Source organism: Pleurodeles waltl, chromosome 8, assembly GCF_031143425.1.
Source record: "Pleurodeles waltl isolate 20211129_DDA chromosome 8, aPleWal1.hap1.20221129, whole genome shotgun sequence".
Lineage (NCBI taxonomy): Eukaryota > Metazoa > Chordata > Amphibia > Caudata > Salamandridae > Pleurodeles > Pleurodeles waltl.
The window spans coordinates 351,909,998-351,923,623 of NC_090447.1; the positions used below are offsets into that span (position 1 = coordinate 351,909,998).

Genomic DNA, 13,626 nt, shown 5'->3' on the forward strand with positions numbered 1-13,626 from the left:
GTCGTGGTGAAACCTGCCTCCTATAGAAGAAATCATCTGTTTCCTATCCACAGAGCATACCTGTCCCTGCACAAACTGTCAAAAATGAGGAAAGGAGGATTGGCTAAGGCCCATATTTATACTTTTTTTGCGCCGCATTTGCATACTTTTTTGATGCAAAAATGGCGCAAACTTACAAGATACAATTGTATTTTGTAAGTTTGTGCCGCTTTTGCTTTAAAAAGTGGCATATATGCGGCACTAAAAAAGTATAAATGTGGGCCTAAATGTGGAAAATGTGGCTTAGAAAATGCTACAGATATTCACATGTTTATGGAATGCCCAGGAAAATGCTCTTTCTGGGAAGAAGTAGGTAAGATGTTTTTGAATGTTGTGGGGGTTGACATCAAGGGGAGTCTCTCTCTGCTATTTTTTGGAATTATGGAGAGGGCTGGACTATTGGAGAGCAATTTGCAGAAACTGGTTTTCTATACTATACTTTTGGCCAGAAGAGAGCGACGTCAGAAATGGGTAGAATTATCTCCTTCACATCCAGATTGGCTGGATGAGCTTTGCTACGCTTTAAAAAATGTAAATGTCAAATGGGATCTCCAAAGCCAAGAAAATGGTGGCTTCCTTTGGTGGAATGGATGGGGAAGCATAGAATATAGGACGCTGTCCTATCCAATGATTCCACCCTTTCTGCACTCTCGTAGCCGTGTTGGGGAGTGTAGCGGCTCCCCAATTGGGGCATGGTGAGAGAGAGGGATGGCCCCCCGATTAAGGTCTGACTCTGAAAATGAGAGGGTGTGAATCAAGTTGGCATGGAGAAGACCTGGAGCCTGAGGTGAACAAGGACAACAAAAAAAGGATGTATTTGTATGCACCATCAGGCTTTAAGGGATCACAATGGTCCAGGTATACACAGTGTAGTGGTTTCTTAGAAATTAGGAAGGGTGTCTGTGGTGGGCATTTAACAGTGAGCTTACTTATTTGTTGACAGATGTCACAACAAAGGACATACTGTTTAGTCTGTTTGTATATACATGGTCACCAATAGCATTTTTGCAGTAATGTAATTGTAGCCACCACACCTGCATGGGCAGAAGCAACCCCTTTATGCGCTGCTTTTATTAGATCTAATCGTTGGTCTTGTTTGGGGATCACACGCTCATCCACCCCTGGTATTGTTATGAATGCAACATTTGGGCACTTAAATGGTAGGAATATTTGGCAAGATACACCTTTGACAAGGGCTTGCTGTCCGTCGAAGCTTTCACAGCAACCAGTGTTTCATCATCCAACCTCGTCTTGTAGTAAATCCAATTTAGCTTTTATTGGGACTCAGGAGATTAGTTTAGCCTTTGGCTTGCAGACCTGTGCCCCCATCACCTAGTGACTTTTAACATACTTAGCTTGCTCTGTCATAGTCCATTTATTTTATTATTTCTTTGAAGATGGCTGCTACTGTTTATAGTTAAAGAAATGTTTTGATTTGCATTTTCAGTGCCTCTCTTGAAAGGCGTCTCTATCAGCGGCATAATCAAGTGATGTATGCAGCTTTTCACATTGTGTCCCTTTCTCACTTATGTGTGACAGAAACATAATGTACACTTGTTAGGGATTGTTTACATAATTACCGCCACAAGTCTGCCTCCTTATCAACTGTTTGGGAACATACCTGCGTCAGGAGTCCTAAATGATCTGTATAAACACATCTCACACAGACAAGGTTATCAGAGGGATTCCTTCCAGATGCCATTTACGCCACCTATGCTGCACGTCACCTCGCTCCAGAACTCAACCTTCGTGTCACCTGACCTAGAGACCTCATCCCAAGGTTACAAGGGTTGGGGGCGCTTCTCATGGACACGGTACTGGCAGATTAGGTTTATCATACCTAGCTCTCATTAGTTTAGAGATTATGTTCTCTATGCTAGGGATTTTACATTTCATGTTTATTGCAAGATTGTGGGGGTATTTGTATTCACAACTCTCACTTTCACAATTCTTCTTCTTTTATTGTTCGTTATCCTAATCATTGCAGCTCATGCATTTTATCATAGCTTGCTGTCTTTTCTATAAATATATTGAAAACTTTCCTGCATCTCCTTCATTGCCTGTGTGTGACTGAGACTTATTACTTACTTGAGAAAAGGGTAATTTCCGTTCCACCACAACTCCCCTGAGATGTTGCAATCTAGAGACCATGGGTAAGGCTGCCAGAAATCACCTTTTACTGTTTGGGTTTTTGGTGAGGTACTGCTTGTGAGCCGGGAGGGTTGGGCCATCAGTTGCGACTTGTTGTAGGAGTGACTCAGTCGCCTACAAACAAAAGCGCTGTCATCCCTAAACCAGCAGTCTCGCCTAGGAGCGAGAGTCCAACTACGACAGTCTTGGAACGAGTAATCGCAGTAGCAGAAGCTGTAACTACTGCTGACTTGGCTGCCTCATCAGCCAAAGTGTTTCCTATGTGTATTCCTACACGTTGATGGCCCATGGTATGTACTAAATGGTCCACTATAGTGCAACAGTGCCTACGTTGTAGGGAATGATTGTCTGTGTGCAGGAAGGTGTACCTTCCTGCACACAGACAATCATTAATGGCCTTTTGCTCTTTTTATGTGTGCTGCACTTTGCAACACACATAGAGAAAGCGCAAACGAGGATAAATACAAGTATTTCTCCTCCTTTGCACCATGCTAACGCCACCCATGGGGGAGGGGCGTTAGTTTTTGGCGTTGCCTCAGATTTACATTTTCTTGTAAATGTTAGGCAGTGTCAAAAAGCAAGGGTGTTGCGTGGGCACGCCCACAGCAACACCCATGGCACGCCCCTCTGCCACAGAAAACTGCATTGGGGACCATATTTACAAGGCGGTGTTAAGCCACAAAAAGTGGCTTAACTCCATCTTGTAAATATGGCGCAGGGCACAGAGCCACCAAAGCGTCACATAAAGTGGCGCTAGGGGCTTGTAAATATGCCCCTAAGTTTCTACATGAGAGCAAGTAGCAGTGGTAGCCCTAATCTGCCCTTCTGATCTTGAGAGGTAAGGCCAACCCCCATACCTGTGTTCAGAGGTAAAGAAGAGGCCTGTTAGTTTGCTGGGAGTCCTCCCCCCTAGACAAAGAGGAACCAAAGAGTTTCATCAGAAACTGCAACAACGTGCAGCATGAGATGGCAAGCTGGCTGGAATGTCCCCTTTAGGGTGGTGTGGGCAGTGTTATGTTTTATAATAACTTATCTGTTATTCTAAGAACTTCCATGACGTGACAACACATATTTTTCTGTGTAGGGTAGACAGTGTACTCTTTGGACTAGCAATACCCGGTAATTGTCGTGTACAGCCTTGGATTGAACGAGGATGAAGATGTGGTGCAAAGAAATTAATAACAATAAATTGCGCTTGGAAGGGCAACTAATAAAAGAACGAAAAACATCCCCACTAAAATGAAGATTTGCTAAAATAATAAAAGGAATAAAAGCAAAATGTAACTAGGTGAGAGGGCACAGGCCTCAGGCCCAGGGCTAAATAATGTGCTAGAATAACCTCATGACATAATGTGCCCTTGATGTAGAGTCATATAGTTGATGGAAACCACTGACTGCTAGGTACAGTCTCCAGTAATATTTTGAAGGATTACAGCTTCCATCTCGAACTCAGAAGCTATATTTTAGTGAGAAGCCTTCCAGGATACCAAGGCAGGGTGGGCCGTGTACTGGAACATTGCTGGATGCCAGCTGCTCGACTGCAGTGCCGGCTCTGTCAGTCACAAATGTGCCGGCTTTGCCAATCACAATTCACTGCAGCTCCCCCCAGTACCTTGCCTTCTCCCTGGGAGCCCAGGGTGATTCGGCGGAATTTTTTCAGTGCCTGGAAAGATGGTGGTGCCAGTGGGTTAGACTGGAGGAAGCCACTCAGCATTTCTCCTTTCTCAACGCAGGCAAGGACAGTTGCGTGACCACCAGACCCTCTCCGGCAGTGGAAGAGCAAAGCAAAATTATGAGGCTTCTATCTTGAAGCTAGATACACAACAGGTCCAAAGAGCTCCACCCTACCCCGAGGAGTATCCTTACAGCTCAGGCACCTAGATCTAGAAAATCCAGTGGCTGATGGTGCTTCTGGTGCCCTGTCTTTCTGTCACTGCCCTATGTTTATGTGCCCATGTCCTCCTCCATCGACCCATCTCTCTGACCTTGTTTTTGTGAGTCCCTGTGTCTCACTCTGCTCCCAGCGTTTCTGTTTGTGCCCAAATTAATGTTCCTGCGTTCCATATATCTCTAGTTGCAACCCACGTGTTTGAAATGCTTTAAATGTGTACCCGTTTTTAAATATTTACTGATTAAAGGAGGTACCTGTAAGGATTCATAAATTAGACCTGTCCATACCATGTCTAGGTGGGCACCATCAGACTCTGAGTTACTCTCACTTCCAGAAGCAGCCTCCACCCCGCCCCCCACGTACTAGAGGAACACAGAACAGGCCCTCACACTGTGACCACAGAAGAGGGACTCGCTTCTTATCACATGAGCCAGAGCTGCAAGCACTTCTGCCATCTGCCCCACCGACCTCTCTGCCTAAAAAAAAGCTTGCTGGGGCTGCCACCAATGTCTTTGGGTATGTTTCTCACCCGTTAAAGGACACTGGCTGTTTACAGTCTCCAAATATAAGCTGGAAGCCACCTCCATGCCGGGGTTTCCAGCTCGCCTTCCCTGCCACTGTATGATGTCATCTCCTCAGAGGGTGACCCTGTAAAAGTAGCCGATAGTATGCGACGTACGGTGGCGCCGTGTAAACTCACAGTTCTTCATCACTTAACAATAGCAATCATTCAAAGATGGATTCAATATGGGTATATGGTATTTAGAAAGTCAGGCAGAGTTTGCTCAAAACCCAAATAGGTTGGAAGCACTGTTCACGTTTTTAATTTTCCATCCGTTAAATGTACCTCCAATCTCAAGTGCGGTTTTGAGTGGTAGTGCAGTCAGCTGTTCATCAGGCCTTTCAGGGGTAGGGAGAGCCCCCCAAAATGCGCCAAGCTTCTTTGAGGAAAGCTTCAGCCAAATACAATGTTGTGTAAGCGATTCTCAGGTTACCAGGCTATCTAGGATGCAAAAGAGACATAATGAACAAGTGTAGAGGTATCAGTGACATTAGGACAATGAAGTTGGCTCCCTAAAAATGCCTGGGTGTCAGGTTAAATAAATGCTCGAGTGTCATTGGGTGGAAAGATGGGGGGGAGCATCAGTGCTTAATTTGTGCCGGTGCTTGACACCACACTTATTTCTTAACACCAGCACATATAAATAACTGTGTACCACATGGTGGTGCTTTCCAGCTAATTTTTTTAAAAGAGTACCAAGCAGCAAGTTTAACAACTATGTATACATTAGAAGGGTAACACTACCAGCATATAGAGGCCATCTTATAGATTTTGGTGCCTTGTTGGAGTGTCGTTGATAGGCAGAATCAGTACTGCCACTTGGCGCCACTGGCATGTACAGTGAGTGGTGCAAGATACAGTGGACTTCTGAGAAATATCTTTGCCCCTGGCACACATTTTGTTACAAATTAAGCAATGGGAAGCCCCCAGTGCCCGCACAAAGAGGCCAGCAAAAAGGCTTGGAAGAAGCTGGCGTGTCATGTGGCCAAATGCTGGCATTCCAGGGAGTGTTTTGCAACAGAGTCCCATGGCTGTTGGGGCTCTCGAACACAGCGGCCTCCTTCAGGGAGGGTAGTCCAAGAGCATGACCGATAAATGTGAGTTTGAGCTGCTGATGGATGGTTTCATTGGTTTCCTACCTCTTCTTTATATGAACGTGTTCCTAGCTACTGAAGGCAACACAGTAAATAAACTATTGGGGCCACCCTCTGAATGGTTTATGATAGTTAGATGGGTCACTGCTTTAGTCCGAAGTATGGTGCTGGACCAATGCATGGCAACCTTCCAGCAGACGACCTAGGGACACCCTCGTCATGTTAGGTGGAAAAGCCAAATGCGTTGCTGTTCCTCCCCTCACACCTCCCCTACATTATGTGTGCCCCACACCCATGAAACTAATATCCAAATCGTGCACATAATGGACTACAACTAGTGGCTTTGGGAAATTTTCACCACCTACAGAGCTAAGTTTAGCGAGGCCATGGGTTGCCTAGCCTCAGGAGATCCAAGCTGTGGGAGAGATTGATGGTGCTGATCTAAGACCCAACAGGTAAGGGACGCCTCTTTATCCCCATACATATATCAGAGGCTGCTAGGGCAGGAGCTGTTGTGGGACTAGGGCAGGAGCTGTTGTGGGATGGTTGACCTCCTGTGTAAATGTAAGTGTTAGCAGTCTGATTTGGTTAGGAACTATACCCCAGGCGTCTCCAACCGTTTCTGTAGCAAAAGCCACTTGTGTTCAATGAAAATCATCCTGAGCGACTATTATTAATTTTCTAACATTCACTACATCAGACAGGATTACCTTAGTGGCCACCTAATGCAAGATTTCCAGCAATGATCACCTCCATGCACCGGGATGATTGCCAGCAGCAGTGTAAAAATGGCTTTGTCAGTTTGTATTGTCTTCACAAAGGTAATACATAACAGCCATGGCTGCAATGCCAGAGCATCAATGTAAAACTGTTAGTAATAAGTTTCTCAATGGCCACATGATTTATCACTCAAATATCAGCTTTAAATATATTTTGGAAACCCATTGTTCTCCACATATCACCTTATGCGTTCTGAAAGCGCACACATTTTCATCTCAGATACAAACTTTTTAATTTTAGTTTCCATATATTCAACCAACCAAAAGCCTCAAATTTAGTAGGTAGGTGGGGTGGCACACAGGAGAGCTACTTACAGGTAGCTGGAGAGCTACCACTAGCTTACAAGTTACTTGTTGGAGAAGCCTAGGGCCTACTCAATGAGTGAGGATATGGCCTCTCTGGGACTTCAGGACTACATAGGCTCGAATTGCATGCATTTTCAAAGGACCGTGTAAAAAACTCACTTAGCAAGACAAAACATCAAAGTCACTCAAGCTCAATTTTCAAAACTAGATCTCAGTTTGTCCGTACCTTTCACAGCTAAGTAAGCAACCATCACGTCATCTTTCTTATAGGACCTCATTACAAGGTGTGTGATAATACTAGGAGGTAATACTAACCAGGGAGTGAAGGATACCATGGGGTGCAGTATGCCTTAGTGTGTTATTACCTCCCAATCCTGACGGCCCTAGGTTTGAATAGGGAATAAAATACTCTACCACGTTTTCTTCTTTCTAGAATACAAAACTTGGAATCCTCTGTTTTTTCCTCACACACATTTTGCCATCTGCTATTTGGTGACATTTGTGGGGGGAAAAATATCGGTGTGAAATTTATGCACAACTTGTAATGCTGATTCAGGAGCAGAAACTCAGGTTGTACCCAGGTCCGCTTTACACACCTACTTAAAATTACGGCTTAGTTGTGGAGCAGGAGTGATAGTAAGTGACCAGATGAAATGATAAGGCCTTTATAACCTGTAATCATCTTGGACATTGTGATACGTTTTATGCCATGTGTTTCACGTTAAACATTAAAATGTCCTGATTAAAAAGAGAATGCATGCATTTTTCTGTGCTTAACTGCTAGGTTGGACTGCTTATCCTTCCTCCACGTTTACAGATTACCTTAACACAGATATGTGAAACATGGATAGCAAGCAGAAATGCAAAGACACACAGTCATGATCATCACTGTACGTGGATTGCAAAGGCACCACACAGGCATGAACATCACTGTGCATGAATAGCAAGTAGAAATGCAAAGACATCACACAGGAATAAACATCACTGTACATGTATAGCAAGCAGAAATGCAAGGACACAGTCATGAACATCACTGTACAAGGGTAGCGAGCAGGAATGCAAGGACAGATAGGGGGTCAATATGAGTCTGGCAGTCACTAGACCGCCATACTCATGGATGGCGGTCAGACTGCTGCTAATGCAACAGTCAATGCGCCACATCACAAGCCTGGCGGTCGAAGATCCCGGCGGTCTTGAGGTGGTGGCGGTCCTAATCTGCCAGGGCAGCACTGCAAGCAGCTCTGCCCTGGGGATTACTACCCCCTTCTCCACAAGCGGCTTCAGGGTGGTACCACTGCCATGAAAATGCTGGTGGAGAATGGGTGCAGAGAGCCCCAGGCGCCCCTCACCCCGGCCAGCACCTTCGCAGTGTTCATTGTCTGCTTTACAGACAGTGAACATAGCAAGGGTGCTGTTGCACCCTGTAGGATACAGCATTGCTGCTGGCTCGATTGTGACAGAGACTATGCTGTAGCCTGTTTCCCGCTAGGCCAGTGGGCGGAACCTCAGGTTTTCACAAGCTGACCTAGCGGGAAACTCCTTGTGGGGCCAGCAGGGAAGTAGCCTGTGTGGCAGCAACCTCTCCGCCGGAAGTTCGGCAGACGGTAAAAACTGTCCGCCAAACTCATAGTGACCCCTCTAGTCCTGAACATCACTGTATATGGATAGGAGGCATCAGTATACATGGATGGCAGGCAGTAATGCATAAGCACACATTCATGAACATCTTTGTAAGATAGCAGCATTAACAGGTCTCCATTTAAATAGTTAGTTAGTTCAAACCCACACTGACCCACTTGTAATCAATCAGGCTTACACTCTAATTATTTGACCCCTGTGTTTGAAAGCTTTGAAAATGCATCACTATATAAACAAACTTTAAAACCACCTTCATTGCTCAATCGTCTTCTGAACCACAGCATGTTTATTTTGGGGGTGCTGCAGCACTCCCACACACCCACTTCCGGCCACTGTGAGCTTGGTGCAAATTTGAGTATGGATTGTTTTCTATGCATGCAGTGAACAAATTGGCCTACCTAATACAAGGTGTAATGGCCCGATTCCAAGATTCTTCCTTGGCTTAAACGTCAGACAAGTAGCTCTGAAGAAGTGCAGTGCACAGACATCATCTTCCTATGATCGAATACCTTCTGCATGTAAAACACAGCAGATGCTATCCGCTTGTAGCACTCCTTTTCAGAAGGAATTCAAACCTGACCTGTGAAGAATGACAAATTACTTTCCCTAAAAAGGCAATCATTATCACAATGCAGCTCATCTCAGTGGCAGGCCACCAGCTGGCTGTCAGAATAGCCCGTGAGGGAAAGCGCATTACTTCTTCACTTTTTAAATATAGACATTTTGTGTATTTGATTTTCAACCAACCTGTACTTTTTATGGGTTATTTCTGAAAATATCTATACAATTTGTAAATCCAAACCCACTTTATGAGATACATACACAGGATTATGAATTGTATGTAGATAATTTAAAAAAGGTTTAAGGGAAATGTTTTAACGTGGATCTTACAGAGATGGGGCCTTCAATTAGGCAAAAATATGCCTTTCATTGCTATCATTTAAGACCACCTAGACCCCTTTTTCAGGAGCTTTGAAAGGTTAGAGTCTGTGGTCCATTCCCCTGCTCGTAACAGTCTCACATTCTGCAGTCAATGAATCTGTGTATTGCATACATCACAGCAAGAGGACTTTTCACATATTCTCCTGGTCACTCCCCACTAACGTTATAGATTGCAGCTGAATATTCAAGCCGGGATAACTTCTAGGCATGAGTATAATGCAATTATAGATGTATTGGAAGCCAAAGTGCATGCCCACTAACCACTGTGGCATAAAGAAAAGGGATTTTGAATGACCTCTGGCTTTGATGACCTCACAGAAAATGACACTATTATACTGGATAATAACTATGATAATAAATGTAACATTAACCCCATAACTGCTGTCTTTCTACCCCTCCCTCAGTGCTGAACTATTTTTTGATATTTGGGGTACTGTGCGCTACAGAGATAATAACTTTTCTTTCCACAAAAGGGATCCTGGGCAAATTTGCACCTATTTTTCCCACAGTGTGGATTTTGAAGGTATCCAAGGTTTGTGGATTTGCCTGAAGTGATCCGAGAAAACTGTCCAAAATATAGCAAATGTTTCAAACATCTTCAAACAGAGGCTAAGTTAATCAACTCACACCTCCCACACTGTCCCCTGGTCTTGGGTTTGGAGCAAATCCTAAATCGTATCAGCTGCTTATTGATACCTCTGCATAGCAGGCACTCATAAAAGTATAGACATAGTGGTGCCCCTAAAATGAAAAGTTCAATAAGATTATCTGACATTCTTGTATATTCTTTATTCTACTTCTAAAAGTTTTTTTCCTTTGTCATTTAGAACAGTTACAGCCTCAGCCAACGCAATTTTGTTCAAAAGTGAACTTCTTCAGGGCTACAATACAATACATAAAACATATACATAATAATCAGAATCAGAATCTCAAAGTGACATAGGAATGGAATCGTTGTACTTACATTTAATTATATTTTATTTATTAGGTGTCAACATGTGGTATACCAGATCTTGAATTTGCAGGTTGAGGTGAAATGAAATGAAAATATATTTCTGAAGTGCAAACTATACTGGAAGGATGCTAAGGCGCTAATCAGCCAGGAAACATCAAAACAGTTCCAGCGAGAAGCAGCAGAAGAGAAAATACTGAGGATTAAGAAGAGAAAAGGAAGAGAAAAGCCAGGTTTTGAGATGCTTACGAAAGAAGAGGAAATTATTCATACCTGAGATATTGGAGGGTACTGTGTTCCAAATTGTATTCAATACATGGACCACCCCACCTGGCCTTGTGGATTTTAGGAACCGCCACCTATCTCCTAAACATGGAGTGCAGCAGCCTTCTAATTGCCAAATAGTTGATTTGATAAGCACCTCTGGCCAAATGGAGAAGAAATTGTGAAATGCGACTATATTGAAAATATATTTTCCTTTTTGGCATGGTAAGGAACTGTACTGTGTTTGAACTAATATGGTTGTCTCTTTTCTTTTCAATCTGTGAATTTTAGTGATATATGGGAAATAATGTAATTTCCTCCTCTCGTCTCTTGCTATCGAATTGTGCTGCTTTGCAATACAGGAATTAATTTACTTTCATGACAGGACACTACTGAATATTAATTGTTGTTTCTAATAGTATTTATCATCTCTACATTGTTTATATTGGATGTTGGGTGTGGGTTTGTAGATATGGCATGTTATTCTAATGTATATTTATATAATTATGATTTTATATATATATTTATATATATATTCACTGAGAAAAACAAAGGTTACAGGGACGTTATAGTTGGGCTCACATTTTAATTGTGCAAAACCTTAGAAATTCACCACTTATAATTAGAGTTATCTCAAGTAACTATAACTTGCGCCTTAAGTTAACCATAACTTGTGCCTTTGCCATGCAGTTTTTTGGCCAAAACCTTTATTGCAAATATTACATTGATATTATTAAAGATGTAATGAGTACCATAGTTTGTGAGTAATTAGCTGTGCATGGCGAGGGCGTGAGATATAGTTAACTTAAGGCACGAGTTATAGGTGACCCAAGAAAGCTATCTATATGAAAAATTGTGCATCAAATGTGCTAAACCCATACTTATGTGGTAAACATTGCAGCCACAGAATCACATAACTCTGTTTGCCCTCACAATTGTCTAAAATTAATGAGGTAGAAAATTCGAAACATTCTAATTCCAGTCATTTGCAATGTTAGCTGCAACTTTAAGAAAAATAACTGTTACGCCCAACTACCCCAAAATAACATGTAATAGAAAAAATACATACGAGTTCACTTGTGTTATATTGTCCAGTATTTCCACCTCATGGTTCTGGTGACATCTGCAATTAACCCTCTAATGACAATAGTCGACCATATTGCACAGTTTCCCGTCACATATCCCACCGCTTCTCACTCTCTGGGAGAGGGACCCTGACTCACAAGAGACAAAACTTGAGTGAGTCATGATGAAGCTTCCTTCCATAAACAATTATAATAAATAGAATATTATATTCTGCACTCCTGCACATATGGTTTATATAGGGTATTTTTGTCCTGTGTAATTGTTTTAACACAAGGTAGTTTATTGAAGTGCAATGGGTTACATTTGTGCAGCATGACAAAATAACATTGAAGCTAGCTTCTATTGGAAGAGTTGTTTCCGTAGGTAAGGTAATTGTTACATTTTTTTCACATAATTTATTGCATTTGAATTGTATAACTTACAAGATAGTCATTACATTGTTGTTGACATCTTATAATGCTACAATTACGTATATATCCATATTCATAATAGTCAGTGAAATTGCAGGTATGTATATTTATAAAAAAACATGTAACTTAACTATATCTCCCCAATCTCACCCTTTTTACCAGAGTAGTTTCTTGTGAGCTACATTTGTTGTGGTACTGGAGTAAGTAACGGACTCTGTCTAACTGCTATGTGAGATATGGAGCATGTGGTATTCTGGTACGCTGGGGAACAAGAGTCCATTGTGTTAACTCCTGTTAGTGTTTATGCGTGCACTATTAATGGGTTATCGCTCTTCTTGTGCTGGGGTTCATCTTATATACTATAGTGTACTCTAAGGGCGTATCTATGACGTGGTGTCCAAGGTTAATCTGGTGCCATGTCACAAGACTTGAATCCCTCAAGCAAGAAATCCCATTCCATCGATATGTTTTTTTTTAGAGGCCCCAATACTCTTGTTGTCTTAGGGCCTCGCTATCTGTCTACCCCCAGTGAGTTACCTCGTTGTACCATTTCTCCAGCTTTGGGGCCGTTTGTGCTTTCCACTGTCGTGTAATAAGGCCCGTTCCCAAGAATAGTGCTAGGTTTGCAAAGCGCTGTGCTACCCAAGAGCCTTGTGGTCTGGGGTGCAACCCTAGTAGGCACGTGCCGGCATGTTCCACTGGTGTAACCCTGTGGTTTCTGTTAAAGTCTCAGCTATACCTGCCCAGTACCCCGCCAGGCAGGTACAGGTCCATAACGTGCAGTAAATCAGCTTTCTGAGCCTGGCATCGAGGGCAACTGAGGGTACAGTATATTTTTGCTATTTTAAGGGTTGTTAGATATACTCTATGGAGGATTAAAAGCTGTATCAATTTGAATCTGCAGTTTCCTGATACCTGTTTTGAGTATTCTAAAAGGCGTTCTCACTCTTTGTCTGGTATTTCATAAATCATGTCAGTTTCCCACATTTGTTTTAGAGTTATCAAGGATGTCCCCAGGTGTGTATGAATTCCACAATATAGCCAGCGCACAATATGTCTGCCATTCTCCATAACATATAGGAATTGTATTAATTTATGGGTATCTGTCTCTTGTCCGTCCGGAGCCTAGTGTTGTCTTACGTATTTGAGTATGCTCGCATGTGTTAGAAATAGTGAGCCAGGGAGTCCATGCAGGTGCACAAATTCGGTGTGAGGTATCAGTATGTGATCCTGAAACAGGGAAGCCACAGTCGACACTCATTCGCACTCCCTTAGCATTAGCCGTTCTTCAGTGAGTGTCCCGGAGGGCGTTTGTATTCCGCAAAGAGGAATGTTTGGTGCATATGGTGAGGTATTCACGGTGTATTTCAGCACTAGTTTCCAATATGTTAAGGTTACTTGAAGTAGAGGGGGACATTTCTTCTGTGCAGGTAGTCCGGGGCATAACTACGTATGTAGTCATCCCCTCACAATCTGCATTGGTGAGTAACCAATTTCAGACAGATTATGACC

At 42.8% G+C, this 13,626-nt stretch overlaps 1 protein-coding gene across 1 annotated transcript in view; it reads left to right on the forward strand.

The window, feature by feature from the left end:
• Window positions 1-10,867, forward strand: part of LOC138249957 (HAUS augmin-like complex subunit 4) — a 401,626-nt gene extending 390,759 nt beyond the window's left edge. The window contains exon 4 of the mRNA XM_069204230.1: window positions 10,391-10,867. Coding sequence (XP_069060331.1) covers window positions 10,391-10,419 — 29 coding nt within the window. The 3' untranslated portion in view covers window positions 10,420-10,867. The remainder of the gene's footprint in view (window positions 1-10,390) is intronic.
• The last annotated feature ends 2,759 nt before the right edge of the window (window positions 10,868-13,626 follow it).